This window comes from Rissa tridactyla, chromosome 22 (genome assembly GCF_028500815.1).
Source record: "Rissa tridactyla isolate bRisTri1 chromosome 22, bRisTri1.patW.cur.20221130, whole genome shotgun sequence".
In the NCBI taxonomy this organism is placed as follows: domain Eukaryota; kingdom Metazoa; phylum Chordata; class Aves; order Charadriiformes; family Laridae; genus Rissa; species Rissa tridactyla.
This window is the reverse complement of record NC_071487.1, coordinates 2,082,469-2,104,295: the sequence shown is the minus strand read 5'-3', so window position 1 is coordinate 2,104,295 and position 21,827 is coordinate 2,082,469. Positions and strand designations below refer to the sequence as shown.

The window sequence follows — 21,827 nt, the reverse complement described above, 5'->3', positions numbered from 1 at the left end:
CAGCCCCTCTCGGGCGCTTTCGGCAGCCGGAGCACGGCGCTGGCTCAGCCACCGGCCACCTCTCGCAGTCCCGTCCTCCCCCCCCCCCCGCCGTGCCCCTACCCTGCTCCGCGGGGGGAGATCCAGGACCCCCCCCCAGGCCACGTCCGAGCCGGGAAAAGCCACGAACGCCACGGAAACGGTGCAATTTCCCGCTGGGGGACACGGAACCGTCCAAGAACACGCGGGACACCGTGTCCGACACCGCGGATCGGGGGGGGGGGGTTTTAATCAGAGAGGCTGGGACAAGGTGACAGCGCGGTGCCGGGGGCGGGCGGGGGGGTCCCGGGAAGCGCCTCAGACGTAATACTGCAGCCCAAACTTCTCGTTGTCCATCTCGCCGGGGGGGCGCAGGTAGTAGAGCTCGTCCAGCGTCGGGGGCACCCAGCGCTCGGTGTGGAACAGGGACTCGCCGACCTGGGTGGGGAGAGAGCGCTGGGGCGGGGGGGGGGACACACACACGACACACGGGGAGGGGCGCAGCCACCAGCGTCTCCCCCCCCCCAGCTCCACACCCTGATGGGAGGCAACAAGCTTTGCCCCTCAGTGTAGCCCCCCCCCCCCCCCCCGGCACCGCCGGTTCCTGGGGGGCTTCTTCCCACCTGGGGGAGCTGAGTTTCCCAAGGGTTCCCCCCTCCGCCCCCCCCCCCGGTCCCAAATCCGCTGGGATGGCCGGTTCCCGCCCCCCTCCCCCCCCGGCCCCGCCCCCTCCCACCCCGGGAATCCCAAACCTTCCAGCCAGGAACATCCTTCATGATTTTGGCCTCTTCGTCCAGGTTCTGCCGCAGCAGGCGGAGGGTCCTGCGGGAGAGGGGGCGGCCTCAGCCCGGAGCCGGGGGGAGGCGGCGCCCGGAGGGGTGCAGCGGCCCGTTGGACCCCCCCCGTACCCCCCTCTCCCCGGTACCTGCGGTCCGACTCGGCCTGCAGCAGCGGCATCAGGGCGATCCGCGCCTCCAGGTCCTCGATGAGCAGCCGCCTGCGTCGGGACGGGGCGGGGGTCAGAGCTCAGCGGGGCACCGGGGGCGGGGGGGGGGCCGGCACCGGGAGAGACCGGGGGGTACGGGCGGGGAGGGGATGTAGGGGGAAAAGGAGGTGGCGGAGCCGGTGACCACCCCCGTGCAGGGGACACGGAGGAGGCGGGGGTGTGCGTGTGTGTGAAACGGGAGAACCGACGGGAAACCGGGGGGCCGGGCGGAGCCCCGGGGGGTCGGGACCGAGGGGAACCCCGGGGCGGGGGGGCGGCACCTGCGCTCCCGGTTCCACTTGATGATCGTGTAGTAGCCCAGGAGGAGGCTGCCGACGCCGAGCGCGAACAGGCTGTAACCTGCGGGGTGGGGGGGGGGAGCGGGTGAGGGCCGGCACCGGGGGCGACCGGGGCACTGGAGGGACCGGGCCGGGCCCCCCCGGCGCAGCCGCCCGGCGCCGCTCGCCGTCCCCCGCCCACCTGAGAGGCCGCGGCGCGGGAGGTGCCGCTTGTAGTCGACGGGCCCGTACCCGCCCGGGGGGGCCATGTCCTGCTTCACCTTCGGCGCCGCCATACCGGCGGCCGCACCGACGTCACTTCCGCCGCGCTCGGCCAGAAGCGCGCGACGGCACCACGTGACAGCGGCCCCCCCCCCCAAACCCCGCGCGGAGCGCCGCCGGCCGCGCCTTAAAGGGGCAATGCCAACGGCCGGCAGCGGTGGGGCCCACGCGCGCCCGTCCCGATCCCACCGCGGGGAGCCCGGCCCAGGTGGTGTCACCGAGGGGGTGGGAAAGGGAATATCGGGAGCGCTCCGTGCACGGATCCTGCACCCCGGGGGTGCTCAGCACCCTCCGTGCACGCCCGGTGCCGGGGTATCCCATCCCCCCGGGGACCGGACCCCCGGCGGGGGCGGCTGCTGGAGCTACGTGGGGGGGGAACGGGAGATGAAGGGCGGGGGGAGGGCACCCGCTGGCGGGCGGCCCCCAGCCCTGTGCGGCCACTGGCCGCAAAAACCGTGCGCCCAGCAGCAAGGGCGCCCCAAGAGCGCCGGGCAGGGTTAAGCGCGCCCCAGCAAGGGGGCACCCAAATTGTGCACCCACCATCGAGTGCGCACCCAAAAGCACGAACCCACCGCCAAGCGTGCAGCAAGAGCGCAGACAGGGGTGAGCATGCACCAAAAAGCGTGCACCCACCGGCAAGCGTGCACCCAGAGCGCAGCCATGGCTAAGCACGCACCAGCAAGTGTGCGCTAAGAAGCGTTGCACCCACCGGCAAGCCTCCACCGGCAAAAAACTTGCAAGCGAGCACCAGCAAGCGTGCACCAAAACACATCGCACCCACTGGCAAGCATGCAGCAAGAGTGCAGACAGGGGTGAGCATGCACCAAAAAGCGTGCACCCACCGGCAAGCGTGCAGCAAGAGCACAGCCTGCAGTAAGTGTGCACTAAAAGCCATGCGCCCACCGGCAAGCGTGCACCCAAGCACAGCCGTGGCTAAGCGCACACCAGCAAGTGTGCGCTAAGAAGCGTTGCACCCACTGGCAAGCCTCCACCGGCAAAAAACTTGCAAGCGAGCACCAGCAAGCGTGCACCAAAATGCGTTGCACCCACTGGCAAGTGTGCAGCAAGAGCACAGACAGGGGTGAGCACGCACCAAAAACTGTGCACCCACCAGCAAACGTGCACCAAAAAGCATTGCACCCACCGGCAAGCGTGCACCCAGAGCGCAGCCATGGCTAAGCACGCACCAGCAAGTGTGTGCTAAGAAGCGTTGCACCCCCCGGCAAGCCTCCCACCGGCAAAAAACGTGCAAGCGAGCACCGGCAAGCGTGCACCCCACCGGCAAGCGTGCACCAAAACGCATTGCACCCACCGGCAAGGGTGCAGCAAGAGCGCAGCCAGCAGTAAGTGTGCACCAAAAGCCGTGCACCCACCAGCAAGCGTGCACCCAAGCACAGCCGTGGCTAAGCGCGCACCAGCAAGTGTGTGCTAAGAAGCGTTGCACCCACCGGCAAGCCTCCACCGGCAAAAAACTTGCAAGCGAGCACTGGCAAGCGTGCACCAAAACACATCGCACCCACTGGCAAGCGTGCAGCAAGAGTGCAGACAGGGGTGAGCACGCACCAAAAACCGTGCACCCACCAGCAAACGTGCACCAAAAAGCATTGCACCCACCGGCAAGCGTGCACCCAGAGCGCAGCCATGGCTAAGCACGCACCAGCAAGTGTGTGCTAAGAAGCGTTGCACCCCCCGGCAAGCCTCCCACCGGCAAAAAACGTGCAAGCGAGCACCGGCAAGTGTGCACCCACCGGCAAGCGTGCACCAAAACGCATTGCACCCACCGGCAAGGGTGCAGCAAGAGCGCAGCCAGCAGTAAGTGTGCACCAAAAGCCATGCGCCCACCGGCAAGCGTGCACCCAAGCACAGCCGTGGCTAAGCGCGCACCAGCAAGTGTGTGCTAAGAAGCGTTGCACCCACCGGCAAGCCTCCACCGGCAAAAAACTTGCAAGCGAGCACCAGCAAGCGTGCACCAAAATGCGTTGTACCCACTGGCAAGCGTGCAGCAAGAGCACAGACGGGGTGAGCACGCACCAAAAAGCGTGCACCCACCAGCAACCATGCACCAAAAAGCATTGCACCCACCGGCAAGCGTGCAGCAAGAGCACAGCCCGCAGTAAGTGTGCACTCAAAGCCATGCGCCCACCGGCAAGCGTGCACCCAGAGCACAGCCGTGGCTAAGCGCGCACCAGCAAGTGTGCGCTAAGAAGCGTTGCACCCACCGGCAAGCCTCCCATCGGCAAAAAACGTGCAAGCGAGCACCGGCAAGCGTGCACCCACCGGCAAGCGTGCACCAAAACGCATTGCACCCACCGGCAAGGGTGCAGCAAGAGCGCAGCCAGCAGTAAGTGTGCACTCAAAGCCATGCGCCCACCGGCAAGCGTGCACCCAGAGCACAGCCGTGGCTAAGCGCGCACCAGCAAGTGCGCGCTAAAAAGCGTTGCACCCACCGGCAAGCCTCCCACCGGCAAAAAACGTGCAAGCGAGCACCGGCAAGCGTGCACCAAAACACATCGCACCCACTGGCAAGCGTGCAGCAAGAGCGCAGACAGGGGTGAGCATGCACCAAAAACCGTGCACCCACCAGCAAACGTGCACCAAAAAGCATTGCACCCACCGGCAAGCGTGCACCCAGAGCGCAGCCATGGCTAAGCGCGCACCAGCAAGTGTGCGCTAAGAAGCGTTGCACCCACCGGCAAGCCTCCCACCGGCAAAAAACGTGCAAGCGAGCACCGGCAAGCGTGCACCCACCGGCAAGCGTGCACCAAAACGCATTGCACCCACCGGCAAGGGTGCAGCAAGACCCGTGCCACCGAGCGCCGGCAAGCGCACACCTCGCAGTGAACCGGCCCCGGGCTCCCCCCAGCCCCTCGCGCCCCGACCCCCGGCTGTGCTCTGCCCGCCCAATGCCGGGGGGCACCGCAGCCAGCGCCCACCACACACCTCTGCAAAACGCACCCCCCCCGGCCCCGGAGGACCCCGCAGCACCCTGCGCCCCCCGGGGTGGTTTGTCCCTGCTCCCCCCCAGCTCTGCGAGCCCCCGGCCTCTTCAGATCAAGGTCGCCCTTGTCTTAAACTCTAATCGGTGGCCGTAATCCCTCGGCTGCTCCAGGGGCTTAATGACTGCAGATGGCACAGGCGGTAGCGGGGGACAGGGTGGCCCGGGTGGGGACACAGGGCAGCCTGCCGGGGGACGACAACACACTTAGGCCGAGCCCCACGGGCTCCCTGTTTTCTCCAGCGCTGCTTTGCTCCTGGGACTCTGACAGGAGCCGTGGGATGGGGGACGGATCGCTGCCTCCCGGCCCAAACCCTGCGTCAGGGACCGCGGGCGGTTTGCGGGGCTGGGGAGCGGGGGCCAGGCCGGGAGGACGCAGGGAGGGTTGAACCCAGGGACACCCGTGGGTCCTGGTGCGATGCACCTCGTGGGGAAGCCCCTCCTGCCCCTCGCCCCACCCTGAGCGACCCCGGGGGCTCGTTAGCGCCGGAGCCCCGGTACCGAGTTATTTCATTGCAATGGGATTTACGGGAAAAATGAGCCGAGAGGGGGGCGAAGGCCCTTGCGGGGGAAGGAGCAGCCACCCCCGGACCCGCTCGCTGTTTCCAGGCCTCGTCCCACCCCGCTTTTGGCAAAGACGGGCAAAAAACCCAACAGTGACCCCGTGATTCTCACTGACGTCCCCGGCGGAAGCGCGGCTGGAGGGAGAACACGGGTGGTGTCTCCCCGTCCAAGCGCTTTCCCCGGTGGGTGCCCCTGGAATAAGCCCCAAACCCAGGGCTCCGGCGGCTTCGTGGCCCATTGAGAAAACAAAACCCACCCCCTGGGTCCCTCGCTGCCGATTCGGGGGGGATTAAAGACGAGGGAACGGGGAAGAGGAAGAAATTCAGCCCCGTTTCCCAGCAGACGGGTTTTGTTTCTGGGTTCGGAGTGTTTAACGCTTACCTGGAGATTTTTCTGCTGGCAAATTATCCTAACGAAGCCGGCGTGCCGTTGGCAGGACACCCACGCGCGCTCCCCCGATCCAGCCTGGGAGGGAGAAGCAGAGCAGGAGAGATCCGTCAGCTCCTTCACCAGGAGAAACCCCCTCCCTGAGCTGCCCCCAGCTCCCTCCCACCTCGGAAACCAAATTTCTGCCATTCTGGACCCATTTCCAACGGGTCCAGTGATTTTGCGGGACTCTGAGACCCCCGGGTTGGAAGGGGGGGTGAGTTCAAGGCTGAGGGAGGCTCCGTCCATAGGGAAACCCGAGGCCGGAGCTCTGCCTGGCCACTCAAAGGCATCCCGGGGTGTTTCACACCGCCTAAAAATTGCCAGAAGATGCTAAATCCATCGGTTTTTGTGCTGCTGCCTCCCCTGTGGTAGGGAGGAGGGGGCTGGAGCAACCCCCCCGGCATCACGAACCCCTGGCTGCCCCGGTGCACCCACAAAAAACCCCATAATGTTCTCTCCTTACCCGCAAGGTGCATGGAGTCGCTCCTGAAGCTGGGGGTCCGATCAGGTGCCCCGCCATCGGGAACTGCTGGGAATCCCGTTCCTTGATGGCAAGGGAAGAGCCGCCCAGTGACGAGGGGCTGCCCCGGGCCGGGGTCTCACATCCATGGCCGGGGGGGGGGGGGGGGGGGGGGGGGCAGAACCCCCCTGAAGCCCGGGTTCCCCCAAGAGGAGAGCGTGGGGTGATGGGCACCGTGCAGAACACGCCGGGGATGGAGCACGAGCGGGGCTGGGGTCTCTGGAGCCGAGGGACGAGTCCCCAGGGCCACCCCCAGCCCGGGCGATGGGGCCGGTGCCGGGACCGGGGGTTCCATAAAGGGGATGGTTTCCGCGTGGTGGGGGGAAGGAACGCGTTTGGTGAGGTCTCCGGGTACCACCCGAACCCAACAAAGCCCCGCTGTGCCCTTCTGCGGGGCTGCCCGTTCCCAACCTCGTCATTCCCATCAGCGACACCGGGTCCCTAGCCCACCCCCCCCAACCCCCCCCCCCGATCTCGGTGTAATTAGCAGAGCAGGAGGCTCAGACCTGGCGCTGATTTTGCCAGCAGACCCCGGGGCTCTCCTCCTGTTAAGCCTGACTTAAAAGGGAGGTTTTATCACTGCAAAAAGGGAAGGAAGAGAAGCGGGTTTGTTCTGCAGAAGGCATTATTCCACAGCTTGGGCCGTCTTGACAAATTCCTTTTTAAATAAGTAACCTTCATCCTTTGGAATAGAATTCCTTATTCAAATACTCGTGTTTTTCAGTGCTTAGCAAAAGCCAAAATAATCGCCTGTCTCACTTCTCCCATAGGATTGGCCTGGAGGGAGAGGGCCTGGCTCTGGTTCCAGCATCCCCGTTTGTTCCAGTCTGGGATTCCCTAAAACCCATCAACTGCTTCATTCCCCCCCCAGCGCCCGAGGCTGGAGCGGGGGACTGACGTGTAAAACAGCTTTTTAATATTGTACCTGTATTTAATAGGGTTTTTTCGACATCTCTCCCTGGTACCCCTTAAACCTACTGCAGCTGTAACGAGAAGAGCGTCTCTCCCTTGTTCATCACTTCTAATTTATCTTTAATAGCAAAGGAGGCATTTAAAGACCCAAATTTTCCCCTTTTCGACTGTATTGAGTGCGGCCTGAGCTTCTCTTCTCTCCCGGCACGTCGGAGTGGGGGACACGGGGTGAACCCCCGGTGCCAGGCCAAGGGCTTGCAAGATGGAAACGAAGCTCGAAGGCTCTTTGGGGCCGAGGGGAGCCCCCGGCGGGGAGCAGGGGGGGGTTCAGAGCAGGTCAAGCCCCGGGGCAGCCCCGAGAAGCGGAGGGAAGGGCAACAGAATAGGCTGTGGAGGGTGTCGCAAGGGCTATCGGGAGGATTCGGATCCCCCCCGCTCCGGAGGGGATGTGCTTTGCTGATACCCAAAGGGCTTCCTCCTCCTCCTCCTCCTCCTCCTCCTCCTCCTCCTCCTCCTCCTCCCGAGGGCTCAGGGCGGCTGGGGGCATTTCCAGTGGCTGCATTTCCAAACACAGCCCCCCTGCACCGGGAATTTTCCAGGGTGGATTGTAGCGGACTTAACCCTTCGGATGCCGGCAATATCTAAATTAGCACAATAGAATTACCTCTGTGACCTCTGCGGCGCTAACCCGCCGGCCAGGACCTCTCTGCCCGAGCGATCTGCCCAGCTGCCCCCGGAGCGTTCCGATATTGCCGTCTTCTGACACTTTAATCCACAGTAACTCGATGTTTTCGGTACCAAAATAGCCTAGCGTTAATAGCTTGCACTTCAGCAGTTCTGCATAAAAAGACTTCCTCGATAAGAGCCTTCACCAGCACAGCAATTAAACAGCTTTGAGGAAAACGGAACAGCCTGAATTAAACTGGTTCCCGAACTTGCACGTTCTGAAATTCAGAGATTTTTCCAGTTCCAGAAGGTCAGAAGCAGCTTGTGCGAAAGGACCCAAAACCACATCCCCCTACCCGTGAGGAGGGTCAAACACGCTGACCGTCTGTGAACGCGGCGGAGGGTTGAGGTCGGAGCTGACCCACGGCGGAGCCGGGAGCAATGGGATGGGGGATCCCGGCTCTGCCCCATGTCGTGCTCTGTGTGGGATGGGGGGGTTCCCGGCTCTGCCCCACGCCGTGCTCAGTGCGGAGCCGCTCCTTAAACCAGGCTTTGCCCCGTGCTGTGACCTCCTCCTCCTCCTCCTCCGCCCCACAGGACCTGCGGGACGCTCCTCCCATCCTGTCAGCTCTTGCAGCTCCAAGCCCGTGTTTTATGACGCCAAAACGAGTTATTCCTGCTTTCACCCAGCACAAACCATTTTTCCTCCTGGGCGATTTCAGGCGTTTCCATGAGGAAGACTCGCCGGAGCACAGACAGACACCAACATCACTTCTTCCTTCAGACGGCATCTCCCCGCGCACCCGGGCTCAGCTGGGACCGGCCATCAGGGGATTCCCAAGGGGATGAAGCTGGGATGCTCGACGAGGATCTGGCTTAGTGTCACGGACAAACACCCAGGGCTCGATCCCCGACATGCACAAATCCCGAGTTCCTCTCGTGGTCTTGCCCCTGCCCATACAAATGCAGACGCTGCGTATGGAAATCTGAGCTGAAAAAAAATATGTTATTTTTTTCCTCCCTTCAAGCTGGGCTTCAGTTCTAGAGAAGGAACCGCGTCCCTTCTTCCCTCTCTCCTCCCAAACCAGCGGCTCTGGAGCAGGGGCTGTCGGCAAAGCGGCATTTCTTGGCCTTGCTGCAGGTCGCTGTGAGCCCAACACCACGGTGCGCGGCTTTGGGGAACTGCCAGTGCCGGGGGAGACCCGGGTGCGACGGACTCGCCGCGTCTGCGGCACCTCCCAGGCTGCCAACCGCTTCGTTTTCATCCAGAATTGGGGCCAAAAATATTCCCAGCAACGTTTTTGTTCAAGTTTGCGATCTACATCTTCCCTTTCCCCTTCCAGAGGGTAGCGATCCATCGGCTTCTTGAGTTGCCCTGGAGTATGTAAATAAACTTACGGATGCATTCAAGTATTTCAGGAGGAAGACGGGGTTCAGTTTCTGGTTTGGGAATCGCAGAGCAGCCCCAGCGGCGGCTCTCCAGCCCCCAGCCCGCTCCGTGGCAGAGGGCGGGTGGCTTGTTCCATCCTCTCTGGTTTGCTGACTCCCGAGGTGAAGTTTTCCCGATGGGACACACATGACGGATAAAAACCAGCGGGTGACGGAGGGGCAGAGCAGCAAAACCGGGGCGAGAAGGGCTGTTGGCGTCTCGTTTCTGCCTGGAGAGCGGGTGTACCCGTCCGCACGCAGAGGCGGCAGCTGCGGGGATGTTTAATCCGTTTGCGTCTTCATTTCAATGCATACAATTCCACCCAGTCGGCATCTTCTCCGTCCATTCCCGTTCTCCTCCCGTCGCATCCTCGCCCAGAGCCGCGGGGAGCAGGAGGAGCCACGCTCAGGAGCCGCGCACTGGAAAGAAGAGGCAGACCCAACCGTTTGTCCTTTTGTTTATTGCCATTCATGTGCTAAAACCCCCTCACGATACGACGGCAGTTATTGATTCCAGATTCTCCCGCCATTGAGACTATTACCAGGTTTTAGTGGGAATTTATTATTTTTTAAATTTTTATTATCAAAGATTTAGAGTCACAATAAATATGAGTGACAAAAACATACCCTGCGCTGGCGTAACGTTACTCCGTTACCATCCTGTCTTAGACGAATATAAAGTCTTTTTTTTTTTTTTTTTGGTTGTTTTTCCTTCTTTTAAAAAAAGCACAATGTGAGTTCATTATTTCGCTCAATGCAACATACAGCGTAACTCTGCCTCATGCAGACAAACACTACTGCGGTTCCTCGAGGTCTTTTTGCGTTATATCTGTATTTATATAGTTATTATTTTTTTAAAAACGCCTTCTGTTACCCCTCCTTCCAAAAGGAGAAAGTAAGAAGTGAGCCAAATCGGGTTTCTGACGAGACCTGCCTCAGCCTACTCCGCTCCGCTCACTTCTGAGCCCAAGTCCCCCAGTCTCCACTCTGAACTGTGCTTTGGTAATTTATTTTTTTTTAATTTTTTTTTTTAATTAGCAAGCAAACAATGCGACAACTAGGTCTGAGAATTCAGAGGTAAACGAACGGCTCCCTAAACCAACGATAATAAATCTCTATAGAAAAAACCCACCAACCCCAAACAACCTTGAATTTAAGATAAAGGAAGCCTTCCTCACCACTGCAGCTGGAATGCCATTTTTACCGGAATCCCTACAATACAAAAATGAGCAAAGTCGCCCTTTACACGCACTGGAAAAGCTGCCCAAGTCGACCGCGCTATAAAAATAGAAGGTTCAACCAGGCCACTCGTCGTGTTCCTGAGCGAAGGGCTGCCACCTCACCAACGCAATCAAACCGATTAGTAAACTAGGTTATAAAAAAACCCGACAAACCCAAACTTCATGAAAAAACCACACAGCTCCCAAACTGCAACACGGGTTTCAAATGAAAATCCGGGGTTTATTTCACAAGTTGCTAAAATCTAAGTACAATAGTCGTTTTCATTATTACTGTATTATAAAATCTTGTAGTCGCAATGTCTCAAAGAAAGGTTATATGGCTTGCAAGAACCAACGCTGCTCTAAACCCTCTCCCCAGGAGAGGGGGAAACAAGCAGCATCCGAGCAATGTCAAACCAGCTCATGCAGCAGTTTGCGGCGAAGCAGTGGAGGGTCGGGGGAACAGGACACGACGCCGGATACTCCACCTGAATGATACCCATTTTACAGGTTCGACTGGCGAGCAGCACCTTCAGTCTCTTGTTCCGAGGGAGCTTTAAGCGAAATGGTCTTTTTTTTTTTTTTTTTTCTCCAGGAGAGGGCCGAGGCGGTGGCGTTGGGAGAGAGCTCTGCGGCACAACGGATAGCCCTTACGGAGGCAGGAATCCCAAAGAGGACAGCGGGAGAAATAAACCAAAGTTTTGTTCTTCAAAGCGCATCTAACCCCCCTCTCCTTCAATTCCCAAACAATTTAACCTTTAGGGCGTTAACGCCGTTGTGTGACTATTCCATCTAATTGAGCTTTTCTATTTGCTTGTTGGGTTGTTTTTTTGTTTGTCTGCAAGAAGGGGGACACAGAGCTGGGGAGGAGGAGATTTGGAAAGACTGCAGCAAGTGTTTTAACAACTCTCTAAACCCTACCACGGTACCTTAACTAGCCCAGATCGACACTACTCAACTGAATACGCAGTTCCGACTATAAAGGAAGAAGCAATTCTTCTGGCATTTAACACGTGGATACCACTCAAGTCTCTTCCCGGTGCATTTATCTAAAACTTTGCAGAAACATATATGCAATAAATATATCCTTTAAGTTACCTGCAACACTCCAAGAACCACAGATTAAAAACTACGTCAAAACTGGTCTGAATCCTGACAGTCAAATATCCCTGGGTGATGTTTTCTGTTCACTTACGAAGCCTTCAAAATAATTCTACCCCGATACTTAAGATAATATTTATGGGGTTTTAATATACGCTAAACAAAAACAGATTGCGGTCTAGTCCTGCTGAGGGAGCAACGTTTGTAAAAAAGTATAGACAGACTCGGTTTTGTTGTCAGTTCGGAATCTTAAAATAAGTTGTCTCAAATATTTTAAGTCTCCCCCATCCACTGAGCTGAAATTCAAGTTTACAAGCGGCTGTACTGAACTGCCGGCATCCAGAAGGGTTTTGACGCAGCTTTTAACACAGGGAAATTCAGTATTTCTGCCCTTCTTTCCATTCCCCTTTTTTCCAGCATCAGCCGAAGCCAAAGCTACCCCAACACTGGAAAGAAATTGTTAAGTTGTCCAGGCTTCCCAAAAAGGTATTTCAGTTTTAGTTTTGAGAAGTTTTGCTTGTTCTTTTTAAACAAATGCGCTCTCCCCAGGTGACCGAACAGCACGAGGCATTTGTATCAATGAGGAGATAATGCAGGCATTCGTCAGAAGAGAGAAAAAAAAAAACCCAAAAATACTCCACACAGGCAAGGAACTGGAACTTTTTCATAATATTTCAAAGTGCAAAAATAAAATGCACTCGATTTCTCTCTCCACATCTCCCAATCCAAAATATCTTGGAATGAAAAGAAAAATTAAAAACTCAACCCAAACTCCTCTCATCCCCATTTAGCTCTTAATATACATTTGTGAAACAAACAGAAAAACAATGTCAAATCGAAATCCTAGGGCTTTATACAGCAACAGATACCATTTTGCAAAACTAGGTTTTCTATACTACTGAACAGTTTTCAAAGTATCTAAATACTGATATTCACACAACAGAAGAGGGGCTAAAATGAACGAGTTTTCTTTTTCACTATGCAATAGTTAGATCCGAAGGGGGACGACCCTATACGGTTATTGGTTTCAAGTTCGATCTAACAGCAACTGCTAAGAAAATAGATTCAGCATAGACTGAATAGTAACCCCTCCCCCCCCTTTTCTTTTATATATAGATATATAGATATATATATATAATTTTGCAAATAATTCTTATCAGCACTACTTCTAGTACTGATATGCAACATAAGTAGTAAGGCATGTATTTCTGCCACTTGAATTCAACTTTAATTTGGGAGAAGCACAGGGAAGAAGGAAGGAAGATGACAAGAAGGAAAAAAAACCCAAAAAAACCAAAACCAACAACAAAACCAAACAACTGGGACCTGATGGATTTGGGTTTAACCTGGGGAATCCCCAAAAATATATTAAAACCACGTAGAAACCTGTCCTTAAAGCAGGGTTGCCTAAAGCTCTATCAAAAAATGAAATACTGAAGACGGACAGAGGAGCATGCTTGGTACGGCTGGAAGAACGGAGCTCTGGAGGGGTGAAGGTAGGCAGTCCTGCCCCCAGCGTGCCCAACGCCTGCTGGCACGGCCATCGGGCCACCACAGCACGGACCGGCAACGGCCGCTTCCCGGCGGGTATCAGCAGAGGAAGGAACCGGCGACCCAACGGCAGCCTCCCGGCTCCTCTGCTCCCTCCACTCGCCCTTTCTGATTGCGTGCAGCTTCTGGAATTCCTATTTTTTTTTATTATTTATTTATTTAATTTTTTTTGAGTAAAATTGCTCAAAACAACAACAACAAAAAAAAAACCCTCCAAAAAGAAAATAATCAAAAACAGTTTCACTTTTAAGTCTCTGGGAACATGTGAAAGGCCCAACTGCTCTTCGCTGAATTAGAAAGACTGAACAAAGGTGTTTGTCTATTCAGTAAATTAGATTTTAGACTACCAACAGTTCAAAGTCTATTCAAAACAGAATCCAACAAAAGTGAGAGACTCCTGCACTGGTTCCCACCTACCAGACAAGTTTTGGTGGCAGCCAGTCCCTTAGAAAAAAAACAAAACAACCCATACTCAACTGGAATTTGAGTTTGCACTTATTTATCATTAGCTCATCATCAGAAGATTTTGAAACATTATAATCTGTAGACTGCCTTCCCGGCTGGAGGAGGGGCAGGGAAGAAAAGCAAAACATGAATTCGGCTCACTAAATGCATCTGCAAGACGGGGTTGAAATTCCTCTCTCCTTGAGCTGACATCCATGCTCGAGTGCGAACGAACACCACGTTCCTGGTGAATGGGTAGTTATTAATAACGAAACCGAAGGCAGAGAGTCGTTTAGTCCTCCTTTTGTGCTGGTGACAAAAAAATCCAAACTAAATACATAAAGCCAAAAAAAAAAAAAAAAAAGAAGAAGAATTCTTCCCCTTCCCCAACAGCCTTCATCATCAGTCAATCATAAGAATCTGAGAACCAAATGAGCTTGAGTCCTTCCCACCCACGTGGTGTCATTTTCTCTTAGCAGGGACAGCAGCACTCGATGGGATGAGGAGTGGTCTTCTTGCATCCTATAAAGCCTGGGGCATTATCCAGCTGGGATTAAAGCAGATTCCACTGTAATGTGGTACAAAAAGGATGGCAGAAACAGGAAAGTCTTCCTCTCGGGCATTCCTCTGCATTATTTCCACGTGGCGGACTGTGGGATGGACCGTGGGGGAATCATATCCAGGAGATATTCACGCTGGCGGTCTACTGCTGAAGACGACTTGTGCACAGCTAAACTAGGATTAACAAAAGGTAAAGCCCCACCTGAGGAGAGATAAGAGAGAAAAGAGAACGAGTGTCACAGTACGATAAAAACAGGAGACAAAACAGTAGCAAACCCACACCACTCGCATTTCACCCACATGAAAACAGATCATCTGAGCATGGGGCATTGTTGGCCACCAAGGTCTGGCACCTTCAGAAGACAAAAGCTTCCAAAATCATCTGAACAAACAGAAGCGAGATTTTTGTACCAGAAACGAAGATTTGAGCAGGCTAGAGCTCTCTGCAATGAAATTACATTTTAAATGATCAATTAAGCTGTCAGGAATAAAAATAAAGAGAAATCCATTCAACACCGGGCAAGAAAGTAGATCAGAAAAGAGCGAGTTGCTACGGTGTCTCCTTCCTGGAGACCCTAATTATCATTTAAGAAAACAAACAACTCTTCTCAAGACAGATTCTTAACTACATAAAAAAAAAAAAGATTAGATTAGAATTTGTAATTTCCACTTGCTCGAAGCAAGAGCTTTAGTTATTTCAAATCCTGGGAGTGTGCACTGTGGCCTTACCTAGAGCAAAACCATCTATTAACCGTACGTTGCTTTCAGCAAGGAGCAAACACCGGTCATAATTAAACAGCTAAATTAGACTCCCAGAAACGAATGACAAACTCCTGCAGCGTGGCACTGGCTGTGCTACAGACTCAGCGATGCACGGTCTGACGTTACACCTATTTAGTCTACTTACAAATGTGGAAAGCAGTAGTTTTTATTTGGCAGCACCACCTGGTTGCCCCTTTTGACGAGCATAAACCACACCAAAAGCAAGTGCCAACGACCAAAGTAAGAGCAACGCCTCGGTGCCGTCGGGCTTTCATGCAGGAAGTGTCAAAGAGAAAGCATCCTTACCCAAAGAACTATGATTGTTGGACAGAGTGCAGCTAATAAGTACAAAGAAAAGAAACTTTAGAGAAAAATCTACCTGTATTGATGGAAGTCTTCTTCCAGGCGGCAGCGCTGCCCTTGCTGACAGGTCTCTCAGCATGCTTACCTGGCCTACTCCCAAGTGCTGCTGCAGACGATGCATTCTGCAACTTGGGTGACTGGCTAAATGCATGCAACACTCCTCGGGGAGCTCCGGGAGGACCTCGAGACATCTGGCTAGAAGTCTGGCAAGAGAGCAGGCGGTCAGAAAGGCATAGCAGGCTCCTGTCTCTCAAGTACAATCGCCCCGATGCATCTTTCCTGCCCCCCTCTCCTTCCTGCCGAGTCTGCAGCGCATTCCTATAGTTTCAGGGCTGAAAATTTTCAAGACATCTCTACAACAAAATAAGACTCAGCTCTCTACTTCTGAAAGCACCTGTAGGGATGAGGCGTTGTAACCAACTGCAAAGCAGGAAAAAAACGTGCTGTGTAAGCACGTCCATACAGAGGCAGCACTCTGCTTCCCTGCCCTAAATAACCCGTACTTTGATTAGTTCAACTCAAAGCAGCACTTAAGCGGCTTCCGTCTTTCCCCAGGTGAAAGGTGCTTTTACAGGGCGTGCGAGAGCCAGACCCTGTCACGGACGGTTGCTACCATCACCTTAAAACTTCACAAGCAACATTACGTGCTCCTGGCTCAAGCCAATTTATTTCTTTTTCTTTTCCTATCTTGGGTCAATTTACTCTTGTGTATTTGGCACTGGCGCACATTTTTCCATTTCATACGTCCTAAAAAAATTCAGGAACAGACTTTGCAAGCTATGAGCTAAACAACCTGGATAATTACAGTGACTCTGCAGAAAACCATCATTCTTCAGGTACAGAGACCATTTGTACATCTGGTCCCCACGTGACAGAATGACACTTTCCCCAGCCTGGTTTTACGCTTAGACTCAAAGAGACACACTGTAGAGCTAAAATTAAACAAGTTATCGCTTTCACGTATATCACTTTCACGTCTACATAGCAAACACTCGTGCTTGGAGCCACGGGACCCTTGTCCCCCATCAGACGGGGCTTCTGGTGGCCGGCACCATACCTGCTTGAGCGAGTGGTGCTGCACGATGGGGTCTGACTTGGTCTGTACAGGAGCCGCCGTCTGTTGCAGTATCCTCTGCTCGATCTCCTGCTCTTGCTGCAGCGCTTTTACGAAGGCAGCCTTCAGTCGGTTAGTGTGCTCAGCTTTCAAGGCCTTTTTCTGATTCGACGTCATGCAGGTTTCACACATAATGGTTCCGTTCTTCTCCTCCCTCCAGCGGCAGGTGAAGTCAGTCTTACACTGAGCACACATATAGGGCTCGCGAGATGATACAGCAACCGAAACTTTACCTGGAGAACACAACTAGGTTAGCTCAGCTCCACCTGTGGCTTCTGGGAACGAACAGCACTTGAGAAACCTCAGGATTATTTCAGCATTAAAAAAAAAAAAAAAAAAAGCAACAAAGCAAACCCTCCAGCTTTACCTCCCTTCGGTCTGAAGCCTTTTGCATTACTAAATCTTCCCAGCAGATACTTCTTTACATACTGGTTAGAGAGTTCAGTGGTGATGGACAAACAAGTGGCCGATAGGAAGTCAACAGCTCTGGGGAGAACTGGATGCATTTGAGGGAAATCTTTACAATCAGTGCCTAACCTATGAGAAATCATAACTTTTTTTTTTTTTTTTTTTTAGAATTTTTTAGATGTTTTTTAGCATTTTAAATAAAACAGTTAGAAAATTATTGAAGGAGTGAATCTTAGATTTGTCAGAATACAACAATTTAATCCTGCAAAGCCTGAAACTCCTCGCTGCCTGCTATTGAGATAAAATCCAGATGGGAAAGGCGCTCTCTTTGCTTTTGAGGAACATTTGTAACGCTATCTCACCTTGAGTTTCCAGCAAATTCTGCACAACTTCTTCCAATCCGACTAAGTAAATAAATTCGTTGTTAGCCGCGCTTGGCAGGAAGTTCATCTCTGGCGCAGGCGGCTTGGGAGGAGGGATCTCCAGCAGCGTCTTCTCCAGCTGCTTCCGCAAGGCGAGCTTGGCGGCCGCTTGCCGGCTGGCCGGCGAGTCGTTGGAGTTGACGATGGAAGCGGCGCTGGTGGTGGTGGCGTTAGCCTGAGCGGATGTCACGGTTGTACCTTTGATTGAAGTTGGCGAAGCCTGGGAGGAAAACGTGACACAGCTTAGTGACAAACAGCCAGATGGTTCGGGGCTTTGAGCCGCGCGCTGCGCTCCCCCAGGAGGGAGCGGAGGGAGGGCAGCGGCGCTGGCTCCGACGCCGTGCGGGGCTGTGTGTGCCCGAGGAGCGCTGGCTGCCTGTGACCAGAGCAACCCTGAATCTTGGGCTTGTAGGTGACCAAACAGACCACAACACATACATTCACTGCAACACTGTACCTGTCATCTAACGCTCTAACTCTTTTTCTGAAGACCTTTGTTTTTCTATATTGATCACTTTTATAAAGCAGTTTTAGAAATTCTAAAGAAAAAAGCAAAAAGGAATTGTTTTCCTTATGATTTTGTCTAAGCACTGACTTTAATTTAGTTTCCTTTACCTGCAGCGCTTGTACACTGCTATGGGTGGTAGGTGTTAAGCTGCTGCTTCAGTATCTCTTGGTGTTTCAAGTAGGAACACTAACCCGTTTTGAGCTCTGTTTACCAGAACACTCATTTACGCTTCTTAAGGAAGAAAAAAAATAAAATTCTAATGGACAGCTTCATATCGAAATACCAAATTTGAAATGAGGCGCAACATTCAGTTCACTGAAATATGTATTTCTTCCCAATGCTCCGCAATGTTTTCCTTTATTCCTACATACGGGAACTGAATGTGAGCAGAGAAAGGGACAAACAAGGAGCAGGACAGTTGTAATAATAAGCAACCTCATCCGTTAGAGGACAGCAAGCCACACCAATTAGATAAAATAGCCTGACGATCATTAATTACAACTGTGTTCCTCTGAACGTTGCGTTTGGCACAGAGTACCATGCGGAACTCACCTGCGGGATGTTGACAAGCAGGCTGGTGTTGGGGACGTTGGCGACGCGGATCAGCCCCTGCTGGATAATTCGCTGCCCCTGAATTTGGACGCTGGGGACGGACGCCCGCGGTGCCAGCAGCAGCGGAGGCGGCCCCGTGCTGGAGTGCTGTCGGATGTTGTGGATTTGCTGGGAAGACACAGAAATGGGCTGATGCAATGGGGCCATGAAGGATGGGGAGGGTTAGACAGCGGCGAGTAAGCGGTGGGAGTCGAATGGGATGACGTGATACAGTGGAAGTGAGGCAAAGCAGGGGACGCAAAGAAAGCGTGACAATTAACACCCGTGTTGAAATGTGATGTTTTCCCCCTTTCCCTCTGTCAAAATGAAACAAGTACAACGCAACACGACGAGAGATGCTCATATGTGAGGCCATCACATCACAGCAAAACAGCTGTGCCAAAAAAAAAAAAAAAGAAAAAAATAACCCACACCCCCCAAGTTTCCGAGTCAAACTTCTTTCAAAATATATAGTTGTTAAGCCTGTTTCATTTTAAAGGCATTAGGAAAGCTATTTCTCAGAATGAGTTTTTCTCCATAATCAGAAGAGAAAGAAAATGAAATACCAAATCTCTACCTTCCTCCTTAATGCTGCCTATGCAGCAGATAAAAGCAAACCTTTCACTGCAAAATAAATTCTCATTTAACAAGGAAATATATATTTTTTTTTTCCCTGGTATCCCACGGAAGTCATAATTTTAGAAGACCGTATCAAATTGAACATCGCTTTCCTACTCCTTCAGTGACACCACTATTCTCTGGTATAGGTGATAAAGACCCTGCAAAGCAGCACTTTCACACTCCCAGCTGCCTATCTCATTTCAGCAGCTCTTATTCAATTGCAAGACAGACACAATGAGGAGGAAAAAAAGTGAGTTTTAGCATTTGAAAAGGTGAAATTGATATGACAGAAAGAATAATGGGGGGGGGGGAAAAGGGAAGAACGAGGGATTGTGTTTCATTTCCTCTGCTGCCACTCTCCTAAAAAGCGGGTGAAGCTGGAAGCCCGTAAATTAACTTTCATAACAAAGGCAAACAAACTGCTTTGGTGCAGCTACGGGAAGCGGTTATGCAGGTAAGGCAGTGTCCTGCATCACCACAGGACTTTGGTGCTTCACTGGAGCATTATGGGGCAGCACAACACGCAAAACTGGGACGATGCAGATTTTCAGTAGCAATGAATCTAGAAATTCCACTAAGAACTTCACCGGTTCCCTGCAGACAAGCAGAATGACTAAGAAAACAGTTAAGACACCTTAAGGAAAAACAGAGGGGATCTACCACAAGGCAAACCCTTACCTGTGCTCCTCTGACAAGAGGTGGCATGACTATCTGCGTGTTTTGCTGAGTTCCTAGTTTTGAAGAAGTCTGCTGCCCTCCACGGACCAAGGGAGGAGGAATAACAGTGCCCGGTATACGTGTAGAAGAGGTCTGCAAAACAGAAAAGAGTTTACTCGCACTGTTTTGTCCTGGAGTATTTGTACGCACGCTCTCTCCTGCTGCTCAGTGTGCCGATAAAGCAGTAGCTGAAGCCTTAGGCAGCCACACAGACATGTGTGAGGACGCGACGGCAGCCTGGCTACACGCTCGGGGATTGCTCGCTCTCATCCTGCGCAGAATTCAAAAGGTAAAAACCAGTCCCGAGCATTTTCACCTGCCCTCCGACCGCTGAAATTCAGTCTCTCAAGAACTGAGAGGCACCGAAGAGGCAGGGCACAAGCCGAGCAGGAGAGCGGGGGGCACGCGAGCGCAGCTCTCCTCTCTGGCTGATGGGACGGATGCAGGGTCTGTCTTGAGCCAACCGAAAGACCACAGGACAAGAGATGGCCGGGCTGGCTTCAGTGCAGTTAGTGTCCAAAAAAAAAAATATCAGGGAAAAAAAAAAGTGTATTTTGGCAGGGGAAATAAGAGAATAGGGAAATACAAACTGCTGTCTTCAAGGAGAAGCACAGGGCAGAGAGAAGTCGGAGATGCAGGCACTGGGGGAGGTGAGCAGACCGGGTACATGCATGTACGTGGGATGGAAAAAACGAGACAGGAAAAGGGGAAAGCTTTAGAAAAATGAAAAGGAAAAGGAGTCAGGCTAAAGAAGTTTCTCATGACGCTGTAAGAGGTGATACGGTTTCACACATCACATTCCTGCAGACCACTAACGCCACGCAGTTGAGCCCGAGAAGCACTCGCTGCTCAAGAGCGACAAACCTCTCCATCCTATTCATGCGGCTTTACACATCTGGCCGCTTTCCTCGCTCGAGCCCCAAACTGACCATCATCTGTGAACGAAGACTTCTAAAAACACTGAAACTCCCACTTTGATGGGTTACCACGTGTACACACCCGTATGTGTTTAGGCAGGTGGGAAGTTTAATCCACTTGTTCTGCCTTTCAACTCAAGACCAAGTGTCAACTCGACTCCTACACACAGAAATTAGTACAGTTTTTAGAGTCAAGCAAAAGCAGATGGAGGTAAGGTTAATTTGCCCAAACACCACAAATTAGACAGAATAACTTCAATTCTGGCTTCTTAGCTCCCAGCTCTCTCCTCTGTGCAACCGAAGTTTCACTGTCTGTTTGCTGAAGATGTAACTCGTGGTCCAGTTCCTCTGAAAGTGCTGTCTTCAGTGAAGGCAACTTGCCTCGAGGAAGAGATTACTCCAACTGACAGATTGCTTTAGGTTTTGTGAGCGTTTCCTAAATGGATAGCGAATTTACCCCTTCCCTCGAGTATAGCATTCTAGGGGATTTTGAAATAAGAGTTGCCATTTTCCAAGGGAAAGCATTTTGTGCTGAAGCAGGTTTGAAATTTGTTTCAAATTAGCCCAAGGTGAATAACCAGAAATGCTTTAAATCCAAAAGCAAAACAAGATGCTAGACTCAAGAGGAAGATTACATTGACAGATGTCAATTGCCTCTGCTTCTTTTTTTTTTCTTCCCCAAGGCTTTCCAACATTGCATTTAATTGAGTCTGAACCAAGATCTTTCCTACCATCGTGTGCCGTTCAGCCACCAAGCCAAAAGAGAAAATCATATGATTCACTCAGCTCTTACAGTTAATCACACTGAGGGCACAATTAAGTCTCTTGAGGGTACGGCAACAGGCTGCCACAATATTTTTATGACATAACTCCGTGGCATCCTCTTTCGCCAAAGGTCGTTAGTGCACGTATGGATGTGTTTACCAGCAGAGTGGATCTGGATGATCAGCCACTGAAAAATAAGCTTATGAGGGTTAACTGCGTGTGACAGCCTCCTATCTCCCACCCCAAATGTTCTTAAAAAGCTTATAGTGGGGTTTCGGGAGGTAAAAAAAACAAACCTCCACCTGGCCGTTAATGTGATGGGATTGTCCCTTCCTGTACTGTGCACCTTTCTCCTCTGCTCCGTGCCCTAAGCCTGGCAGCCTGGCCCACCCCACTGACCTGGAGGGACGGCTTGCCAGCAGGAACACTCTGCGGTCCCCGCACCAAGGGCGGAGGGGTGGCCACAGCACTCCCAGAGGAACCAGCAGGCTGGAAGAGGAAAAACCAGAAAGAAAGCAGACGAGTGTAAGGGTGTGAGCAGAATTACAGAAGCTAAGGGAATAAAAGCGTTTACCTCCTTGCGCCTCAGTAAGAGAATCTTCAGAGACTGTGGTTTTCCCCCTCCCCCATCCCCTTCTTCCTCCATCTCAACATGCGTATTTAAATGAAGAAATTATTAGGTAAG

The 21,827-nt window shown here is 53.0% G+C and overlaps 2 protein-coding genes across 12 annotated transcripts in view; both read right to left on the bottom strand.

Moving 5' to 3' along the window:
• Positions 1-243: 243 nt before the first annotated feature.
• On the bottom strand, positions 244-1,635 carry NDUFA13 (NADH:ubiquinone oxidoreductase subunit A13). The gene is made up of 5 exons (XM_054181960.1): positions 1,484-1,635; positions 1,285-1,363; positions 944-1,015; positions 771-840; positions 244-456 (listed from the first exon to the last, which is right to left on the bottom strand). The coding sequence occupies exons 1-5, from the start codon at positions 1,575-1,577 to the stop codon at positions 337-339; spliced, it is 435 nt and encodes a 144-aa protein (XP_054037935.1). The 5' UTR covers positions 1,578-1,635; the 3' UTR covers positions 244-336.
• Positions 1,636-10,517: 8,882 nt separating this feature from the next.
• GATAD2A (GATA zinc finger domain containing 2A) overlaps positions 10,518-21,827 on the bottom strand; it is a 67,883-nt gene continuing 56,573 nt past the window's right edge. For 7 of the 11 annotated variants that reach the window (XM_054182250.1, XM_054182252.1, XM_054182243.1 and 4 more), the window contains 7 exons: positions 21,542-21,631; positions 19,422-19,553; positions 18,084-18,272; positions 16,964-17,243; positions 16,137-16,426; positions 15,096-15,282; positions 10,518-14,156 (listed from right to left, as the gene is read on the bottom strand). In XM_054182250.1, the coding sequence (XP_054038225.1) occupies positions 14,026-14,156; positions 15,096-15,282; positions 16,137-16,426; positions 16,964-17,243; positions 18,084-18,272; positions 19,422-19,553; positions 21,542-21,631 (1,299 nt within the window). In that variant the 3' untranslated portion in view covers positions 10,518-14,025. The remainder of the gene's footprint in view (positions 14,157-15,095; positions 15,283-16,136; positions 16,427-16,963; positions 17,244-18,083; positions 18,273-19,421; positions 19,554-21,541; positions 21,632-21,827) is intronic. The other 4 variants (XM_054182246.1, XM_054182245.1, XM_054182248.1 and 1 more) reach the window with 4 other exon arrangements.